The sequence below is a fragment of the Bidens hawaiensis genome, unplaced genomic scaffold (genome assembly GCF_021521415.1).
Source record: "Bidens hawaiensis isolate Kalapana, Puna unplaced genomic scaffold, B.hawaiensis_p1.1 tig00017259_1, whole genome shotgun sequence".
NCBI classification, from domain to species: domain Eukaryota; kingdom Viridiplantae; phylum Streptophyta; class Magnoliopsida; order Asterales; family Asteraceae; genus Bidens; species Bidens hawaiensis.
The window spans coordinates 198735-219426 of record NW_027492617.1 but is presented as its reverse complement, the minus strand read 5'-3'; the positions used below and the strand labels follow the sequence as shown (position 1 = coordinate 219426).

General features: G+C 35.0%; 1 protein-coding gene and 1 pseudogene across 5 annotated transcripts; both read left to right on the top strand.

Annotated features, from left to right (window-relative positions):
* The first annotated feature begins 969 nt into the window (after positions 1–969).
* Positions 970–11464, top strand: LOC143553532 (sister chromatid cohesion protein PDS5 homolog B-like). 4 transcript variants are annotated; one of them, XM_077043517.1, is made up of 24 exons: positions 970–1190; positions 2095–2295; positions 2366–2544; positions 2932–3067; positions 3175–3396; positions 3489–3705; positions 3788–3933; positions 4021–4175; positions 4263–4488; positions 4629–4817; positions 4908–5087; positions 5196–5338; positions 5434–5560; positions 7357–7506; positions 7598–7666; positions 7786–7922; positions 8122–8239; positions 9054–9191; positions 9262–9455; positions 10302–10449; positions 10524–10661; positions 10735–10924; positions 11000–11056; positions 11172–11464. In XM_077043517.1, exons 1-23 carry the CDS (start codon positions 1080–1082, stop codon positions 11041–11043), a joined length of 3558 nt encoding a protein of 1185 aa, XP_076899632.1. In that variant the 5' UTR covers positions 970–1079; the 3' UTR covers positions 11044–11056; positions 11172–11464. The 4 variants fall into 4 exon arrangements, 3 of the variants coding, with proteins under 3 accessions (XP_076899632.1, XP_076899631.1, XP_076899633.1); XR_013138846.1 differs by having other exon boundaries at positions 971–1190; positions 11003–11056; XM_077043516.1 differs by having other exon boundaries at positions 11000–11464.
* A 4853-nt stretch (positions 11465–16317) lies between these two features.
* Positions 16318–20571, top strand: LOC143553516 (chlorophyllide a oxygenase, chloroplastic-like; annotated as a pseudogene). Its single transcript, XR_013138840.1, has 9 exons — positions 16318–16397; positions 16706–16952; positions 17029–17133; positions 17959–18234; positions 18851–18998; positions 19071–19254; positions 19762–19874; positions 19960–20251; positions 20342–20571. The product of XR_013138840.1 is annotated as a chlorophyllide a oxygenase, chloroplastic-like (transcript).
* The last annotated feature ends 121 nt before the right edge of the window (positions 20572–20692 follow it).

The following is a 20692-nucleotide window of genomic DNA, read 5'->3' as shown; positions in this document are numbered from 1 at the left end:
TTTTAAGATAAATGAAAGCTTGAAATGATTCGTCGTCCAAGTAGTTCAATCATTCGGGAAATTGAGGGTCGTTGATGTTGAAATTACCCGAACCCGACATGGTTATAAATTTGAGAAATTTAGAGAGGTTTTGTAAATAATAGTAGAGAGAAAGGGAGTGAGATTGGTGTGTTATTTTTATAAAATGGGGTTATTATTTATAGTGATAGTGGTAGGGTTTTTAATTAAAAATATATATATATTTTTTAAACTCAAGCCCAACGGCTCCTTTTGAGCAAACCAATGTCCAACGACTAGTTTTAGCTCAGTGGTCCGGCTCGCCCCAGGCCTTCGCGCCCTTGCTCGCGTGAGGGTGGTAGTGACCATAGCCCGCTGCCACCTAGTTTGCGTCCCCTGAATGGCGCCCCATTACCCCCGACCTTATTAATCAAACCCAATCCTTGTTATTTTTATCTATTTTATTCTAACCTATATTTCAAATATGAATAAAATTCATAACCTTTATCACAAAACCAGCCTTATCACAAAACCGGTCGGTTATTAAGTTATTACTTATTACTAACGCCCTATTCTTGAGTTTTTTAAAGGAGAGAAATGAAAGGAAAACTAAGGATAGTTAAAAAATGGGTATTCTTGAGTTTTTTTAGGATGGAAAGGAAAGGAGTAGGAGGAGTTAGGAATGATTAAATTAATGTATTTTCCCAATAAATTATCCTCTCAAAAATGGGATGATTACTAAGGATAACTATTATTTAACATAGTTATCCTTTCCTCTAATTTTCTCCCACTCAAGAACACATCTAATTAAAAAAAATTTCCATTCTTTCCCTTCCCTTTCTTATCCATCCCTCTCATTTTATTTTCTTTCCTTGATTATAAAACTCAACAACAAGACGTAAAAGTGCTAACTTTCATTTCAAACATATTTAACCACCAAAACACAATAAAAAAGGGAATCCAATAACAATTAACCCCAATTCCAGGTCTATAAATTACAACCCCCATTCAGCATTCATTTCACACTCTATTGAAAAACACCCCCTTCCCTCCCAATTCCCAAACCACACTCCACCCTACCAATGGCGGATGCCGACGGCAACGCCGCATCGACGCTAATTCGCGACGCCGGAAAACAACTCTCCGCCAAAAAGGACTGCCCTAACAAAGACCTCCTCATTAAAATACTCCGAGTAAGCTTTCCTACTGATTACATTTTATCTGCAACCACTTGATCTGTGTTATATACCTGCATGCAGAGCCTAATTCTTTCATTTCAACTTATAATTAGGTCTATATTAATCGAATTCGACTTTTTGCAGGTGTATATTTACTGAAACCCTAATTTGAGTTTTTGGCTATGAAATGTAGACGTGTTGAACTAAGACAGTGTGTTCTGTTGTTAGTTTTAGGGTTTGTGGTGTTAATTGGTTCAGTGGATTGTACATGCAGTTGGTTCTATTGGTTGTTTTTGTTGTGAGAATTGATGTAATGATAAACCTTGGCCTTTGACAAGTTGTTATTGTTATTTTGAGGATTTTTTATATTTTGAATGATATTGTAAACATAACTGAATTAGCTCATGAAAAAGCTCAATCGAGCTGGGCTTAAACGACCCCGAGGTTGAGCCTAAAAGTAAGCTCGTTTAATAAACGAGCCAGTGCATGAGTGTGTCATTTATGTAAGTGATATAATTTTTAATTAATATATGCAGTGTTATGGAAAAATAGTTAAACAATATGTACTATGCTATATGTAAATTATAATTGAAAAAGATATTTAAAAATAATTACAAATATATAAAAATTAATTAATAGAGAGTAGACCAGCCAAGCCCGAGCCAAGCTCAAGCTTTCAAAACATCTCACGGGCCGAGCTTAAGCTTTAGAAATAGAGATCGAAGCAAGTAAGCCAAGCTTGAGCTCTGTGTAAGTTAAATGGGCCGAGCTCGAGCTTAGTCAAGCTCCAACTCGGCTCGGCTCGTTTGCAGTTGATTACTTCATGAGTAGCAAGTTGAAGAAACTGTGATGACACTTAGTTTTTTGTTATGAAAAAGGGCTCTTTAATTCTTTAACGTTGTATCTTGTTTTTTGGCAGCCGGCAGCAAGTGCATTGCCAGAGTTAAAAGCACAAACAGCTCTACTAAAGCCTGTTGTAAAGCCCTTGAGCGATTCTATATTCAAACATGGCTTGCTGCAGCACAAGGACAAAGATGTGAGGCATTTGGTTTCCATCTGTGTATGTGAAATACTTAGGATTCTTTCTCCAGAACCTGGTTTTAGTGATGCAGATTTCAGGGTAAATGGTTTGACTTAAATGCAATTTCAGTGTTTTATTGACATATCTGATGTTTAATCATGTTTTTCAGAGCATCTTTCAACTCTTATTGGGTACGTTTGGGGAGCTTGCTGATTCAAAGAGTCCATATTACTCAAGGAGGGTAGAGATATTGGAGGCTATTGAAAAATTCAAAATTTATTTGCGAATGTTAGAGATATGTGAAGATTTAGTCCCGAAGATGTTCAATATATTCTTTGGTGTGATAAGGTATGAACAGTGTTATCATATATGAGTGGAAGTCCTATTTATTCATAATTCATATGCTTTATTTGTGTGTTTTGCTTGATTGTAAGTTTGCAGTATGCAAATTAATCATTGCTTTAAGTATTTAGAGTTTTAAATAACTCGAGTTCCTTTTGGATTTCCTTCTTGATCAATCACAACTGCAGCATTGTCATCATATCGTATTATCATACCGTTGTCACGTTTAAGTTCTTTACAAGTACCCCGCATAATGAATTTTATCTCTTTGATAGGGATAATAACAGTTTTTTTCGGAGCTACTTTAGCTCTTGCTCAAAAAGACATTTAATAATTGTATATGCATCGTTGACTATTTATATTGTTGAAGTCACAGTAAGCGTTGCTTTGCAGGAAAGAACATTCTTCAAATGTATTTGGTGCAATGTCATCGATAATGTCATCTATTTTAAAGGAGGAAGATTTAGAGGAGAAACTTTTTCAAGCACTTACAGAAGTAATTTTGCGTAATCTTTTAAAGGACAAAAAGGTAATTTGCTACTATTAGTTACACATGCTTTATTCACTCGTCTTATTATTGTAAAGTTTTGCTGGTATAATTGTGTCCAATAGTCAATCATTTACTCCTGTTTTCAGGACACATCTCCAGCTTCTTTGCAGCTGGCGGTTTCTGTTATTGACAATTGCAAAGAGGCCCTTGCACCGTATATTCGTCGTTTTCTTAACCGTTGTATTTTCGATCGAGACAGTGTTAACAGTGAGCTCAAAGTATCATATCATGCTGTCATATATGAAATCATTCGGTGTGCTCCAGAAACGCTTATTGATGTTGTACCAAACTTAACTCATGAATTATTGGTCCGTCTTTCTCTTTCTGCTTTGCAAACTCAAATTATTACGTCCGACTTTATCAACTTATTTGTTTTTTTAAATTTATTTTATAATTACAGACTGACCAGGTTGATGTTCGGATAGCAGCTGTCAAGTGTGTTGGAAAACTTTTTTCAATTCCCGGACATCATGTTGCACAAGAAAACCACAATCTTTTTATGGAGTTTATAAATAGATTTTCTGATAAATCAACTGCAGTTAGGCTTATTGCGGTATTATGTGCTAAATCTTTTTATTTAATCAATCCACCAGGAGAGGAATCTACTGCGGTTCTGTGTATGTTAGCAAGTTAACTGCTTTTTAACGTTTTATTTTTGGTAATTTATGTAAATATTTATTTTTTTATGTGTTCTCTTAGCTGCCCTTGAAGGTCGCCTTTTGGACTTTGATGATAAAGTTAGAACACAAGCAGTTGCTGTGGTGTGTGATCTTGCAAAGTCTAATTTCAGACCGGTACCGTCTGAAATGATAGCTCAGGCTGCTAAAAGATTGCGTGATAAAAAGGTTTTTATTTATAACCAAAGTATATTAATTAATAATTGTTGATTACTTTTTCTTACAACTTATATTCATTTGTTTCTTTTTATGAAGGTATTTGTTAGAAAGAAAGCAATGCAACTGCTATTAGGCGCCTATCATGATTATTGCTTTAGATGTTCTGAAGGCATATTTCAACTGAGTGTTGACTTTGAAGAAATCATATGTGGTATTTTGTTACTTTGCTACGACAACGACGCAGAGTTTGGGTATGTTTATTCAATTATTGTCACATAATTTTTGTCAAAAGTATTAATGTTTACATACAGTAACTTTTTGTGAAATGTGTTTCTCAGCGTTCAGAACATAGAACATGTGCTTGAAGAGGATTTGTTTCCTGTTTCACTTTCGATGGAGGAGAGAATTAGGCACTGGATTTTTCTGTTTTCACATTCGGAATCAGCTCACAAGAATGGCATTTTTACCCCCGCTCATGAGAAGGCACTAACCGCTGTTTTGTGTCAGAAAAGAAGGTTGCAATCTGGGATTCAGAATTACCTGGATATTCAGACGAAAGCAAAGGTTTTAAAATGTTTATTTTATGCTGCTATATTAAATAGTATAGCATCACATATATATCAAAAAGTCAAGTTTAATAGTTTCTTTTCTATTACTCTTTTTTTGTTCAGTGTATGTAGTGTCTAATAATGTCTCTCGCTCAGCAGAATGTATTTGGGCAAGAGGAAGAAGTAATCAAAAAGTTGTTTGCGAAAATGTCAGAATGCTTCCCTGTGAAAGTCAAAGCAGACGAGTGCTTTAGTAAGTTACATTTGGGGAAAGATCTTGACCTTTTTAACACAATCAAAGATATTATGAATGAACCGAAGTTTGAAAGTTCACAAATCATCAGAGTAAGCAGTATTTGTTTCTGCTCTTACAACAATAATTTATTGTTTAATAAAAGTGTAATAATATATTTTATTTTTTTTCTCTGTATAAAGGATACTTTTGTCAGGAAGATCAAGGGCCTTCGTACGGATTTTGAATTTCTACAATCACTTGCCACAAAATGTTCGTTAAATATCTTCAGTTCTGATCACGTGAGATGCATACTTGATCATCTTTCTGAAGACAAATTTGGACAGAGCAATTTAAAGAAGGCTTGCGTGTCACTTCTTATGGTATTGGATTTAATGTGTATAAAATGCATCAATTAATATTCAAATAACTAAACTAGCAAAACTCTGCCTTATGTTTTAAACTAACTAAACTTTATGTTTTTTATTTAGATTATTGTTACCGTTTTCCCGCTACTTCTGAGAGGTTCTGAGGAGCAGTTCTGCACACTGTTGTTAGAAGAGAAATCACCATTTTGTAATGAGCTGCTTCAAATGTTAGTTAAAGCTGGACCTCATATTTCTGTTGACCTCAAGTAATCCACTATTGACTTTAGCCAATCCTAATGTTATCCTTTTGTGGCACTATGTTTTCTTGACTTGAAGTTAAACATTCATATGTTATGTGTAGAGTTATCTACCCGTTCTTAGAGAGGATCTGCTTAAATGGAACTCGTGCGCAGGCGAAGCTTGCAATCTCTGCAATCAGTGAATTAATTGCTACTTCTCAACAGTTCACTTTCTCATACATGTGCAAGGTTTAATTATATTAGCCTTTTCTTTTTCTTTCTCATAAGGGAGTGCTTGGCTGGACATGTTAGAGGGTAAGAATCTATAGAAAATAATAAGTATAAATGTAAAACTCTTTTTAAATTTATTTTTTAACAAATCAATTAATTTGTTTTGCATTTATACTTTCTGTATCTATCTTTGTAAGGTATGATCTTGGCAGGATGAGGCGAGGGCAAACCTTACTTTATCCCCGGAGATAGAGAGGTCTCTCTCTTCCAATGAGACTTCGAGCTCAACAAACCCTCTTTTTACAAATAACATATATGATATACACGTATATTTTTATAATTACCCATAACCAATTGGTCTAGTGGTATGGTGTTTGCCCTCTCACAAGTGTGGTGATGGGTTTAAATCCTTGCAAGTGCAAGGTATGGTAAAATTATTGTGGTAAAAAGTTTGTCATTTTTTTAATGCATATACATATACATGATTGCATATACACACATACATAAGCTAATAGTAAATATTTCTTATATTTACATTAACATTAATATTAATCTTTATTTATATTTTTAATGTTTAATCTATCCAAGTATATTACATTGTATGCATGTATGTAACTTATATTAATATATATAACTTTAATATTACGCCCTGCTTGAGGTGCGCGCATATTATGTATATATGTGTAAACCCTCGGGTGGGCAAAAGTGAAATTGCACTAATTTTGACGTTATTTTACTAATCTCGTGAAAATAACGTTAAAAGTGGCGGAAGGTTAATCAGGCATCATGTGGTGGCGTTGATAGCCGAAAGACGAGGGTACATGCACCAATCAGCCGGTATCCCGATGATTGAGTGCTATGTGCTTTATGTCCAAGGCTTGATGCAAAACTACTATCGAGCCGGGGGTCTCACCGGAAGCAGCCTCTCTATCCCTATGGGGTAGAGGTAAGGCTGTCTACATCTTACCCTCCTCAGACCCTAACATAGCTTTGCTATTGGTGGGATATACTGAGTACGATGATGATGATGATGATATTTGCTATGTTAATATATATACTTATTAATAATTAAGCGTAGTATTTGTTCATAATTATTCATAATTTCATATAAAATGTGTGTTTGCATATGTATTTATATATATATGGCACTATGTGTGCCCTGCTTGCGGTGCGCGCATATAATGTATATATGTGTGAACCCTCGGGTGGGCAAAAGTAAAATTGCACTAATTTTGACGTTATTTTACTAATTTCGTGAAAATAACGTTAAAAGTGATGGAAGGTTAATCAGGCATCATGTGGTGGCGTTGATAGCCGAAAGACAAGGGTACATGCACCAATCAGCCGGCGTCCCGATGATTGAGTGCTATGTGCCTTATGTAATATGTCCAAGGCTTGATGCAAAACTACTATCGAGCTGGGGGTCTCACCGGAAGCAGCCTCTCTATCCCCATGGGGTAGAGGTAAGGCTGTCTACATCTTACCCTCCTCAGACCCTACCATAGCTTTGCTATTGGTGGGATATACTGAGTACGATGATGATGATGATATATATGGCACTATGACAGTTAGCTGTATGAACCAAATAGCATTAATAAGATTTATAAGAAAGGTAATAATACCAACAACAAAGGAATTCTCATCACATTCTCTAGTATCCCCCCCCCCTTCTCTTTAATCAAGTGCCCCCTAGCTACTTTATTTATTATAGTCACAGTCTACAATCTATTAGATTACGAGTGAAATCAAGACTTTTTGTATATGTTATTCTTTATTATAAACTCATACACTCTACAATATCTTATTGTTTCTAGACGCTTGTGGATGCTCTTGAAAGTGGGCCGCATACCCCTACGGTCCTACAGTCTTTGGGTTGCATGGCTCAGCATTCTATTTCTGCATTTGAATCCCATGCTGAAGAGATCACTCGTTATATTTTCGACAATATCTTTCTAGTAAAAGAGGTATGTTTATTTTTGTTTGTCGTACTACCTTTTTTCTAATCATTTTTACCTATAAACATGGTATAAAATATCACCTGAATTCTATCATTAGGTTGGAAGGTCAAACATTCAAGGTTCTTCCGGTCTTGCATGCGATTCCAGTACTTCTTGCAAATTGAAGGTGTGCAGCATTGCTTGACCTTTTGACCATGTTATGAGAATTATTTGTGTTGTGCAATACATTTTTAGGTATATTCTTGTAACTTTATAAAGTTGGCTTTTGAATGTTTCCTTTTTCAGATATTTGGGCTTAAAACACTCGTCAAAAGCTTTTTGCCAAATCAGCGCACAGGTGTCACTCGTCAAATAGATGAATTACTTGGCATTATATCACCGATGCTTTCAAGGGGTGAGATTTCCAATGGCACACTCATTAGGTATGAGTCTTTTTGAAGCAAAGTTGAAGTGGTCTAATTTTGAGTGTATATTTGAGTTTAGTTAGTAGATATACTCATATTATTGGAATTTATAAAAATTTTACTTGTATACAACATGAACCACATGCATCTAACCATTTAATAGTGCATAAATGGACAATGCCAGTTTTTGTCTAACCCCATGCTTTGTGTAATACAGTAAAAATGACAAAGATCATCTCAGATTAGCTGCAGCTACATCTGTTCTCAACCTTTCTCAATTATGGGACCCGCATATTCCTGCAGATATTTACTGTCAGACAGTCTTGATGGCCAAGGTTGGAATCTTTTTATAGTTTTGTTTTTTGAGAATTTTATATATACCCCTAAATCTTTCAATTTCCAAACTATCACACACACGCACGCACACCCAATCTAAACTTAAAGTATCATATATGCCCCTCAAAAACTAGTTAAAATCTCAAATTTACCCATTTCACTAGAAACAAGTTAAGAAATGACCATTTTACCCTTATTTTCTAAAACTCTAAAGTTACATGTTTACCTATACTTAAATTTAAAGTTATTAAATAAGATATGCTATAATTCAAATCTTTATTAAGGTTAAATATGGGTAATGTGATATTCAACTAGTCTTTAAGGCCATATATGATATTAAGTTTGCATTGGGAATATATATATATATATATATATAGAGAGAGAGAGAGAGAGAGAGTATCATTACAGAACTCTTAAATCATGTACGAACTTGAAGGAACTCTTAGTAACTAATGCTTTTTATAAAAAAAATTGTAAATGTTATTTGAGTGTTGTTTTATCACTTTTTATATCTATATTTACGATTACAATTATGAAAATTAGTTTTTACACACATCTGTAAACTTGTGATTTTATATGTAATAAAAAAATTATATATAAAATATGGAAAAACTAGTCTCAAACAATGTTAATATATGAAAAAAATAAAAAAAAATGTTTGGCTCTTATGAGTTCGTAGAAGTTCCTAACTTTTTTTGGAGTTCTGAAATGATACTAGGAGTGTAGATGAATTCTCTTATTTTATATACAAATTATAAATATAAATAATCAGTATGAAAGAAATATGATATCATCAAAGTTGCCTCTTTTCAGGATCATTCTTCTCTGGTACGGAAGTCGTTTCTTAAGAAAACATATAAGCTTTTAAAAAATAACGTTCTTCATTGCAAATATGCATGCGCTTTTGCATTGGCTGCTTCTGATTCATTGGAAGGTTCTCCAAAAGATGATGTATGTTAAATTGTGATTAATTTGTTTTTGTTTTTTCATGTTTTATTTTTCAATACCATTTTCTTTGTAGTCACTAAATTATATGGAGGAAATTATTAAAAGCCGTCACTTAGAAGCTAAAGTGGCCCGGACTAAAACTGTAAAGCGTGATGCTACTGATAATCCAGTATGCTCAGTGATGTTTTTAATTCACATTCTTGCCCATGATACTGGTTTTCCTTCACAAGATTCTGAAAATGAAGAGAATTTTGGTTCTTTTTTCAGGTAAGTAAACATGTTGATATTTTTATTTACTAATCAGTGGTTCAAATTTGGCAATGTTTTATTTTAATGGGTCAAATTGCTAAATCAAAAATATTAAGCTAAAAAGGGTCAAAGTGAATTTTTAACTGACCTCTTAAATCGTTTTATTTAAATAAAGTTGGAATGTAATAGAAGTAATATCGTTTTTGTATTAATATTTAACACAAATTAATTAAAGAAAAAGTTACACGAATGGTCCCTATGGTATGTCCAAATTTTGGTTTTGGTCCCAAAGTTTGAGAAATTACACGATTGGACCAAATCTATGCACGGATATAACGTGTTTCGTCCTTTAGTGAATATCTGTCAACGCTTTTTGTTAAGTGTGTGTGAAATGACCAAAATACCTTTCAAATGTTTTAAAAAAAAAAAAAAATCTAAATTTCAGTGCTCACCTCTTTTTTTAGTAAGATAATAGTATATATATTAGTGGTGGGCCCCGCATGACAAATTAATCTAATTGAAACATGCCAATCAGGGTTGTTTCTTTTCTTTTAATATTCCAAGGATTATTTGGTCATTTCATACGCACTTAACAGAAAATTTTTACGGGCATCAACTTCAGGGACCAAACATATTAAATTCATGCATAGTTTTGGTCTAAGTATGTAGTTTCTAGAACTTGGGGACCAAAACCAAAATTTGGACATACGACGTTGACCATCCATGTAAGTTGTTCTCAATTGAATTTGAACAAAAGTTTATCAAAATGTACCAGAAGCACCTGTTTGACAAGACCTGGTTTTGACCTGTTATCCAACCCACTCGTTTCCACATCTATCTAACACACCTCCTTTATTTTTTCAGCCCAATTGCTTTTACCGTCGATGCACTACTCAACCCGTCTTTTGTAGACGGTGATAAGGATCGAATCAATGCCGTTGTTTCTGACTTGCATAATATATTTAATGCTATCAAGATGGCTGAAGATGCAGTTGATGTTGACAAAACCTCTGTAAGTTTTAGCCTTTTTTTTGCATTATATGCTAATTTATCATGATAAGGATTCATGATTCCAGTTTCTTGTAGAGGTTGCATGTTCTGGCTAACTTGGGATCCAAGTATCTAGTTGAAAACAAAAATAGTGGAATGCTCGTGTTACACACCCCAACTAGTATCTTACTTCCTGCATTGCTTTATAGAAAAAGCACTATGAAGCTAAAAGAGGCAAGTTACAAATTTATTCTCAAATCTTTTGTAGGTGTAATAATATTATTTTAACAATATTTGTATATGTTAGTGTGCTAGAAATCATACCAAGAATGCTCGGAAAAGTCTAGAGGATAATTCAGTTAACGATGGTCAATTGCACAAAAGAAGCAAGACTCTAAATGCACACAAACAAAACTCACATGAAAATCAAAAGCAAGTCGAATCTGGTGAAAAAGAGAATCAGGATTTCGTTTCTCCAGAATCAATTACATGCCTTTGTGAGTTTGATCAAGATTATCAAGAACAAGTGTAGTAGCTTTGTGAATTATATATTTATTTGTTTAATCGTGTAGCAGAAAAACCTTCATCTTCCTCGCTTGGTGACTGGGATTGTTGATACTTTCACAAGGGTAATGTTCTTAATTGGTGACTAATTATTTTGAATGATGTGGTTATATGATATTATGTGCTTTTCTTGAATGCATGCGTGTTATGATGTGATTATGATGTAATTGTGGTTTGCAGAATGAGATGCTGGAAATATCTTGCAAGGGAAAATGCTGAGCTAGCTGTGTATTTAGAAAGATGATGTATTATGTTTTAACATATATCTTACAAGGAATGAGGCTTTTTGACCGGCGTCGACTATATACTCACCTGGCTCGTGTTGAGGTTAAGAGTTGTGTAATTATGCTTTTGAGTTGTTTCTTAGGGCTGTCGTTTTACATGTTAGATGTGTATGCTCGAATGGACATGTGTAAAACCTCGTAAGACTTTGCTAGTTTGCTGGTTGATAATATGTGCAATTTTGGAAACTTGGAATCTCACTTTCCTTTTGACCCTCACCGATCAACTTCGATGTCCATAACAACATTACATGTTATCATGGCATGTGATATCTTTCCCGATTAGCTAGTTAGATTTTGTTTAAATAGTTTGTGTTCTGAGACTTCCAGTTTCAGTAAAACCGAATCAAAAAGCAAAATTTTGGTATTTTAGTTTTTTAAAACCATTCGGTTTTTGAAACTTATGAGCCGATTTTTTTTGAACATTGTAATAAATTTGGCCTCATTTCGGTGAATAATAATAACTGCTTTATTATAATACAGTAGAAAATATGACTATAGAGGGGAGGAGGGGTAGAGGACGACCTAAATTGACTTGGGATGAGAGGATTAGGCGTGATTTGGTAGACCTAAACCTTTTCGAGGACATGGTTGGAGATATGAATTCTTTGAGAAATATTATTAAAGTTAAAGATTTTTAGGGAGAAATGAGCACCTTCCTTAGACCATGTGTAGTCATAAAGTTTCACTACCAGGGGTTATGCGTCACGTGGCGCCCAGTCAGAGTTATGGTTTTGTACAAAAACAGGCTGTAGTCATAACTCTCCACATCCAGGCATTATGCGCCATGTGGCGCCCAGTCACTTTTACACTTTTTGTTTTTTAATTTTTAATAAGAATAATCAAATAACAATAATATTTTATTAAATAAATATTACAAGAAAATAAAAAAAAACTATTCGTCGTTGTTGTCGTCGTCGTCTTCTCCCTCTTCGTCGTCGTCCTCGTCGTCCTCATCGTCGTTTTCATCGTCTTCGCCATCGTCTTCGTTGTCTTCATCATCGTCTTCATCATCGTCTTCATTGTTGCCCTCGTTTTGATCATCGTTTTCACCAGGAAGAGGTCGATACATCCAAAGATGTTGGACAATCCTCCTTCAGTGCGTTATGTATCTCTCTTGACCGCACGGAATCCGAGTTTTCGAGTCGTTGCTCCATACTTGCCGGAGTCCGTGGTGGATCCGGGTCCGGCATGAAAGTTGGACATATTACTCTTCCCTCGTCCTCGATGATCATTTTATGCATTATGATACACGCATATATATCAGATCTCATTCTTTCTAAAGACTACAGACGACAATGATATTTAACATAATGCCATCGTTGTTGAAGAACACCAAAACACCTCTCGATATCCTTTCTCGCAGACTCTTGCACTTTCTTAAAATACTGTCTTTTTTCATCCATCGGGTCTCTGAATGTTTTAACAATTATCGCGAACTCTGGATATATTCCATCACCCAGATAGTATGGAGCAACGACTCGAAAACTCGGATTCCGTGCAAGTATGGAGCAACGACTCGAAAACTCGGATTCCGTGCGGTCAAGAGAGATACATAACGCACTGAAGGAGGATTGTCCAACATCTTTGGATGTATCGACCTCTTCCTGGTGAAAACGATGATCAAAACGAGGGCAACAATGAAGACGATGATGAAGACAACGACGACGATGGCGAAGACGATGAAAACGACGATGAGGACGACGAGGACGACGACGAAGAGGGCGAAGACGACGACGACAACAACGACGAATAGTTTTTTTTTTATTTTCTTGTAATATTTATTTAATAAAATAAATAAATATCGTTAGCCCAAAACGATATCGTTAGCCCAAAACGAAGTTATCGTTAGCCCAAAACGAAGCGATGGGAACGGTCCCAGAAATGTAACTCTCCATCACAGGAGACTGCTCTAAGACGGTTATGTCATTGTTGGAACAGGGAACACCAAAGAATGCCGACCAAATCCAAAGGTCGTATGAAGCGATCGCTTGAAGGCTGACAATTGGTCCCTTTGGGTCGCCTCGTGTGAATTGACCTCGCTATGCAGTTGGACAATTAGCCCATTCCCAATGCATGCAATCTACACTCCCTATCATGCCGGGGAAACCCTTGTATGTGCCTCGTAAAGGCGTTGTAGATCGTTAACGTTGGGCTCTCTCAGATAATGTGGTCCATATAGTTTAAATATTCCTATATTTTACAAAACTTTTATAAAATAAATGATCACAGTAAACAAGTGATAAACTATTAAAAAAAAAAACAAAACGTACCGTAACAAAAATACTCCAAGGTGTCCCGAGTTGTTTTTTCGGCCATCTTTAAATACTCGTCGTTGATGTCGGTCGTGTTTCCGTAGGCGAGCACACGCACGGCTGACGTAACCTTCTGAATAGCCGTGAATCCTAGCATCCCTCGAGCGTCAGGCTTTTGCTTAAAGTAATCAAACTCACGCTCCAAATCATTGGTGATGCGCATAAATAATTTTTAGACATCCGAAAACGGCGCCTAAAGGTCTTCGGGTTCTTGTATCTCGGTGAGTCGCAGAAGTAATCCGCCATCAACCGGTGGTTGGTTTCGGCACGATCTGGTTCGATATATGCTCTTTTTGAAACGGGGGGGTGGAGAGCTAATGACACCCGTAACGGAACTCATATACTGTGTCGCGAGCATAATCGCACTCGTAACCGCCTGTTCCTCCTCCACGTCCTCGGCTTCTTGGTCGGGCCCGAAAAACTGTTTATATATAGATGGAGGATCCATATATGGTAAATTTTGTGTAAAGGAATTATAGAGTTGTAGAGTTGAAAGAGAATTTTTATAAATTTGATAAGTTTTGATTGGGAATTAGTTGGTTTAATATATAAAGAAATATTTTTTTTATTTATTCACCAACGGTAATATACAACGGTCCATTTTTGATTTTTGTGCCATTCTGCGCGTTTTGTATACAACGTAGCAAAAAAAATCATATAACGCAGGGGGGGGGGTACCCCCCGCGTTTTCCTCCTAAACGCTACACAAAACTCACCCACTACGGGTGGTCTCCTATTTACCTTATTTTGTCACACACCATATAGTATTATTATTATTTTATTATTACTAGTATTGTTTTATTATTATTATTATTATTATTATTATTATTATTATTAATACTAGCATTATTATTATTGTTATTGTTATTATTATTATTATTATTATTATCTCATTTACTATATATTGCCTCATACATATGTCTTACAGAGCTGAGGGTTTCTCTGAAAGCCACCTCTTTATCCCGTTGGATAGAGGTACGGTGTGCCTACATCCCACCCTCCCCAGACCCTACTTATAGCTTTGCTGTTGGTGACTTGGTGGGACTTAACTGGGTATGATTGATTGATTGATTATTATAATAAATTTGGACTTTATTATAATACGTTGGACTAAAATATTTGGGTTATAGAATTTACTCTAAAAGAAACGGATATCTATAATTCGTTTTTCAAGGTTTATAACATCTTATGAAAACGATTATTTCGGTTTCATGAACATGCCTAAGTACATATAGACGATTATATAAATCATAGAAGAAAATCAATTTTCAATTGATTTAGTTATCTAGCTTTGATTTGGTTATTCAGTTGTATACGGAGTTCATTTGTGAAATTTCTCAAATGTGACTTACATATAAGAGCTCTAATCCGGTTGACATTTTAATCTTAGTATGCATGCATCCTTTCACTTGTTATAATTAGCGTTGGGATGGGGTAGAGACTAGCGACTAACAGGGATTAATCAGATTAAAATGTATATGTAATTTACAAATATACATATATATATATATATACCAAATTTTATATATAAAACTTTTATGTTTGACCAAATAGTAATTAATCAGTGAATAGTTGGTAAGTGATTACTCGACGCCTAGGCACGATTTTTACAACCATGATTATAATTCTAGCAACCTCAACATCTAGTTCTAAACGTCCAAATAACCATATTACACATCATCAGTATTTTTTTACGACACCCAACCAATATTATTTTAAACTTTTTAGTTTGTTACTTTTTTTAATCTTCTAACTAAAAATTAATCTTGTTTAACTACGTGTTTGGTTGATTATATATGCTATATATGGCTGATCCATCCTCGCTCCCTGCCCACCAACGTGGTGGTCTCGGAATCCTAGAGCCTTTACACCAGCCCATGGTGTCGCTCCATCCACTCACATGTTTGTCCATTTTTGTCCATATTCCTCATGCAGGAAATTCTCTACGCATAAAGACCACTGCTTGCATGCCGTGTCCATTCTTTCACCCTGCGGGTGCTTAAACTCATGTCATTTCTGCACCTCTCTTATGGTATAGAAGGTGCAATTTTTATTATCTATAGAAAGTCGAGGCTTTCTTGAATATTTTGAAATGTATAACTAAGATTGGGTTCAAATAAGAAGTTTGGTTTTTTTTTTCTAGGAAGGAAAACATTTATGATCCACCACTTTCATCTCATAAACCCAGTTACATCTTCACCCGCCTCATTGGTTTCTACAATTGAAAACCCTATATCTCAAAAAACCACCGCCATTCCACCATCCATCATCGCTATGGGAAACGGTCACTGAAAAAGATAATGAAGAAAAAACATTATGAACTACCTAGCAACCTTTTGTTTTAATGAACTCCATCCATTAAAAATTTAAATAACTAAGCTTATTTTTTAGCCATTTTAGAAAAAAAAAACTAACTTCCTATTTTATCTTAACCCGTAATCCTTTACAAACCAAAAAAAAAAAAGATTAAAAGCATTTTGAAAGTAGATAACTTTTATTAATACAAATTTGTTTTTTAGAAAAAGGTTTAAAAAAATAAAAAATGTTTCTAATTAGTTGAAAGAAATATGTTTGTATGTAGAGGGAGGGAGGGAGAATCGAGTGGTGTGGCTAGAAATTGGCGTAACGTCCCCATATATATATATCGATTTACATGGTACCTCTAATCTTTTCAACCACAAATACAAAATGAAAATAAATGCCACTCTTTTGTTCTTCTTCCTCAGAGTTACCATGGCCGCCGCTGCTGCTGCTGCTGCTGCTGCCGGAGCTCTTTCTCTTCCCTTCTCTCTATCCAAATTCACCACCAACTTATGCCCTTTTAAAGTTTGCCATGTTTCCCACTATCAAGCTGGTCCATATAAGAGTCTGTTGACTCATGGATCAACTCATCATCATGCTTGATTGTAGGTGTAGGGTGGGTCCACTGGTGTTTTGGAGTGTGTTTATGAAATGTTGATCAGTAGAATTGAGTTCTTAGTGAAATTCAGATTAAATCTTGTGATTTGTTTGATCATGAAATATGAATATTGTTTTTGAAATGACAAGATGCCTGCATATGAATCTATGAAGAGTAGTGATCCCCTGTAATGAATTTATGTTGAATTTTTTGATATCAGGGTTTCAAAGGAAGATTCGTGGTGTTTGCCGCATCAAACGGTGGGGAAGAGAGTGAATTTGATGAGAAGAAAAACTCATGGAATAGTATGTTTAACATTGAAGATCCAAGGTCTAAATTAGTTCCACTAAGTAACAAAAAGTTTTTGGATGTTAATCAAGCACTTGAAGTCGCTAGATATGATCTGCAATATTGTGATTGGAGAGCTCGTCAAGACCTTCTGACAATTATGCTTCTTCATGATAAGGTTACAGATGTTTCAATCTATCTAATTTGATTTATAGTTATAAAATTGCTAGTTATAACTTGGATCTCTTTTGCAGGTTGTTGATGTTTTAAATCCTCTTGCTCGTGAGTACAAATCCATTGGGACATTAAAGAAGGATCTAGCAGAGTTACAAGAAGAGCTTGCACAAGCACATAAACAGGTGAGCGAGCAAACATGTAATATGTATAACTGTATATGAATCGACATGAATATGAAGGCCTTAGGATAGATTAACGCAACAATTAATATGTAAATAACAACAATTAACAAGAACGAAATTAAATATTAAACTTTGTTGAATGAACTGATAAATTACAACGGTGGTCGGTGGTGGTATTTATACCCTTCTGGAAGTTACATTTTAACCGGTGCGCCTGTTCTTAAACGACCCGATGTACCGGTATGATGTACCGGTATAATTTGTTGGAATAATCCCGATCTCGTTAAATATCCCGTTAGTTTATTATAGTTTAGTTAAACTTTGTTATATAGTTCAGTTAACAAAGTTAGGGTGTAAATTGTAATTAATTAATAGTTTGTGTAGATATTGTAAATATGGAAGTTAGAAACGATGTGATACGTCGCTTATTGAAACGTTACGACGGTTGACGGAATAACCGCCGGTGGGTATAAATACCACCATCGGCCACCATTGTAATTCATCAATTCAAGACAAAATCAATAATACATAATCGTTCATATTCAATCGTGTTCGTATATTTCGTTTGATTTCTATCATATTGTGTTAATCGATTCTGAGGGCCGACATAATTTACAACATTTACATATTAACATACTGTCATAATAACCGTTACTAATTAAACTTTACACCCTAACTTTACTAACTGAACTTTCTAACAGAGTTTTAACTATTCTTTGATAAATAACGAGATCTTTAACGAGATCGATGATTAACCAACAGAATACACATCTATTTGATTATATATCTATATTATATTCATGTTGTGGATCCCATAAAATGTAGGTGCACATATCAGAAGCAAGGGTTAGTGCAGCTTTAGATAAGATAGCATACATGGAAACCTTGGTCAATGACACACTTTTGGAGGACAAAAAGTCAACAGAACCAGACACCACAACTCTACCTACTGCTACTTATACTCCAACCTTTGAAACTGCTGAAAGTAAAGCTCAAAGAAAAAGCATAAGTGTGTCGGGTCCGGTCAAACGTTACCATCCTCGTTTGAAGAACTTCTGGTACCCTGTTGCTTTCTCCAGTGATCTCAAAGATGACAATTTGGTAAGCCGGTTAGTTATAAATAGGCCTGTAAATGAACCGGGCGGAGCTTGTTTTGTGTTCATTTAACTTTAATCGAACAAATGATCAGACATGTACGACTAAACGAACAGAGTTTTCTTGTTCGTGTTCGTTCGTTAAAAAAATGAACATGCTCATTTATGTTTGTTCGTTAACAATATAAACAAACGAACATAACTGAACTTAGATGAATTAACATAGCTGTGTTAAAACCAATTAGTAAATGTGAACAACAAAGTGTTGTGTCTAAAAAGTTATTAAACTGGACTAAATTGTAATGGGTCAAAGAAAATTAACTGAGTATATTAACGAACGTAAACAAACGTAAAATAACGAACATAAACTAACTTAAAGAATGGATGTTCATGAGCATAAATGAACGAACGAGATATTTGTTCATGATCTTTCGTTTAACTTAATAAATACAAACATCTGTTCATGCCCGTTTATTATATAAACGTACTTCAGCTGAACAGTTCATTGGACGCTCGGTTTGTTTACAAAGCCTAGATATATACTGGTTGTTAGGAATCAAAAGAGCCAACATGTTTTCAGACAAAACATTTCTTATTTGAGTAGTATCTTTTGATTATCTTAGACACCTATCGAGTGCTTTGAAGAACCGTGGGTGTTATTTCGTGGGAAAGATGGCAGACCGGGATGTATAAAGAACACATGCGCACATAGAGCATGCCCTCTTGACTTGGGCTCAGTGAGTGAGGGTCGTGTGCAGTGTCCTTACCATGGTAAGAATTAAAAAAATTACAATATATGTTCATCTAGTATATAAGTATATTAATATAATTTTTGTTCTTCAGGGTGGGAGTACTCTACAGATGGGACATGTGAGAAAATGCCGTCTACAAAATTTGTAAACGTGAAGATAAAGTCACTTCCGTGCATTGAACATGAGGGCATGATATGGATATGGCCCGGAAACGAGCCTTCTTCTCCATTATTCCTTCACTACAACCACCTCCCGGATTCCAAATACATGCTGAGGTCTGTTACAAATGTTTGTATTAAGAGTAAATTACAAATTTTTATGTATTATTCAAATTTATAAACGTGCCTTTTAAGCGCGAAAATTACACTGAGTGTCTTTGTTTTGAAAAGTTGTCACACTTTTCCTTTCCACTAACAGAAGTAACTTTTAGGTTAGTTTGATGAAAATGACCATTTTGCACTTACCTCTTAAAGAACGAAATGTGTAGTTCTCGCTAATATTTTTTGTTTTTTAATTTATTTACTTCAGTGAAAATATACATATTGTCCTTTAAAGAGGCGATGACAATATGGTCATTTTCATCTAACTAACTTCAAAAGTTAACTTCTATTAGTTGAAAGGACATAAAACGTGATAACTTTTTAAAGCGAAGGACACTTGGTGTAATTTAAATGACATGTCTCGTAATTTGTATAATACCTATAGGACAAAATTTGTAATTTACTCTTATGTTATTGTTTATATTAATGTTTATAATGCCATCATGCTTATTGGGAATATAGATTGTCATGGAACTACCAGTGGAGCACGGGCTGCTTCTTGATAACCTTCTAGATCTTGCACACGCGCCTTTCACTCACACTTCCACATTTGCAAAGGGTTGGAGTGTTCCAAAGTATTCTTTCCACCTTCACATTTACAACAATTTTCAACATTATACAGTTTGGTTAACAGTTAACGACATTTGCTTCATGTTACAGCTTTGTAAAGTTTCTGACCCCTGAATCTGGGCTTCAAGGATACTGGGACCCGTATCCAATCGATATGGAATTTCGACCGCCTTGTATGGTTCTATCAACCATTGGGATTTCAAAACCTGGAAAACTAGAGGGACAAAGCACTAAACAATGTTCAACACATCTTCATCAACTACACGTGTGTTTACCATCAAGAAACAAGACTGGATTATTATACCGAATGTCACTCGATTTTGCTCCAGTTTTGCAACACATTCCTTTTATGCATCACCTATGGAGACATTTTGCTGAAAAGGTAACATCACTGAGTCACCGACAACCTTAAAAAGAATAACATTTGGTACATATCAAAATGAAGATTCAATTAATGAATTTAATATTACAGGTTCTAAATGAGGATTTAAGGCTTGTGCTCGGGCAACAGGATAGGATGATCAACGGGGCAAACGTGTGGAACTGGCCGGTATCATATGATAAGTTAGGGGTAAGATACAGGTTATGGAGAAATGCAGTGGAGAAAGGTGTTAAGCAATTACCCTTTAGCAAATGAACAGCATATTATTGAAGTGGATTTAACCATTTGATGTGGTTTTGGTAAATGGATTCATGGTCCAGCATCATGAGTGATAATTTTTGTGGACCAAAGATTGTAAAATAAAAGCAAGTATAGATAGATTCTTCTTGATACAAAACAAAAATTAAAAAACAAAACGTAATTCCATAATTTATGGATTGA

Bases quoted from the DNA above. Each gene is read 5' to 3' on its own strand.
- LOC143553532 (XM_077043517.1), top strand. From the start codon at position 1,080: ATGGCGGATGCCGACGGCAACGCCGCATCGACGCTAATTCGCGACGCC. The intron at 3,068-3,174 runs GTAATTTGCTAC...TCCTGTTTTCAG, and splicing joins ATCTTTTAAAGGACAAAAAG to GACACATCTCCAGCTTCTTT. The intron at 9,456-10,301 runs GTAAGTAAACAT...TTATTTTTTCAG, and splicing joins AATTTTGGTTCTTTTTTCAG to CCCAATTGCTTTTACCGTCG.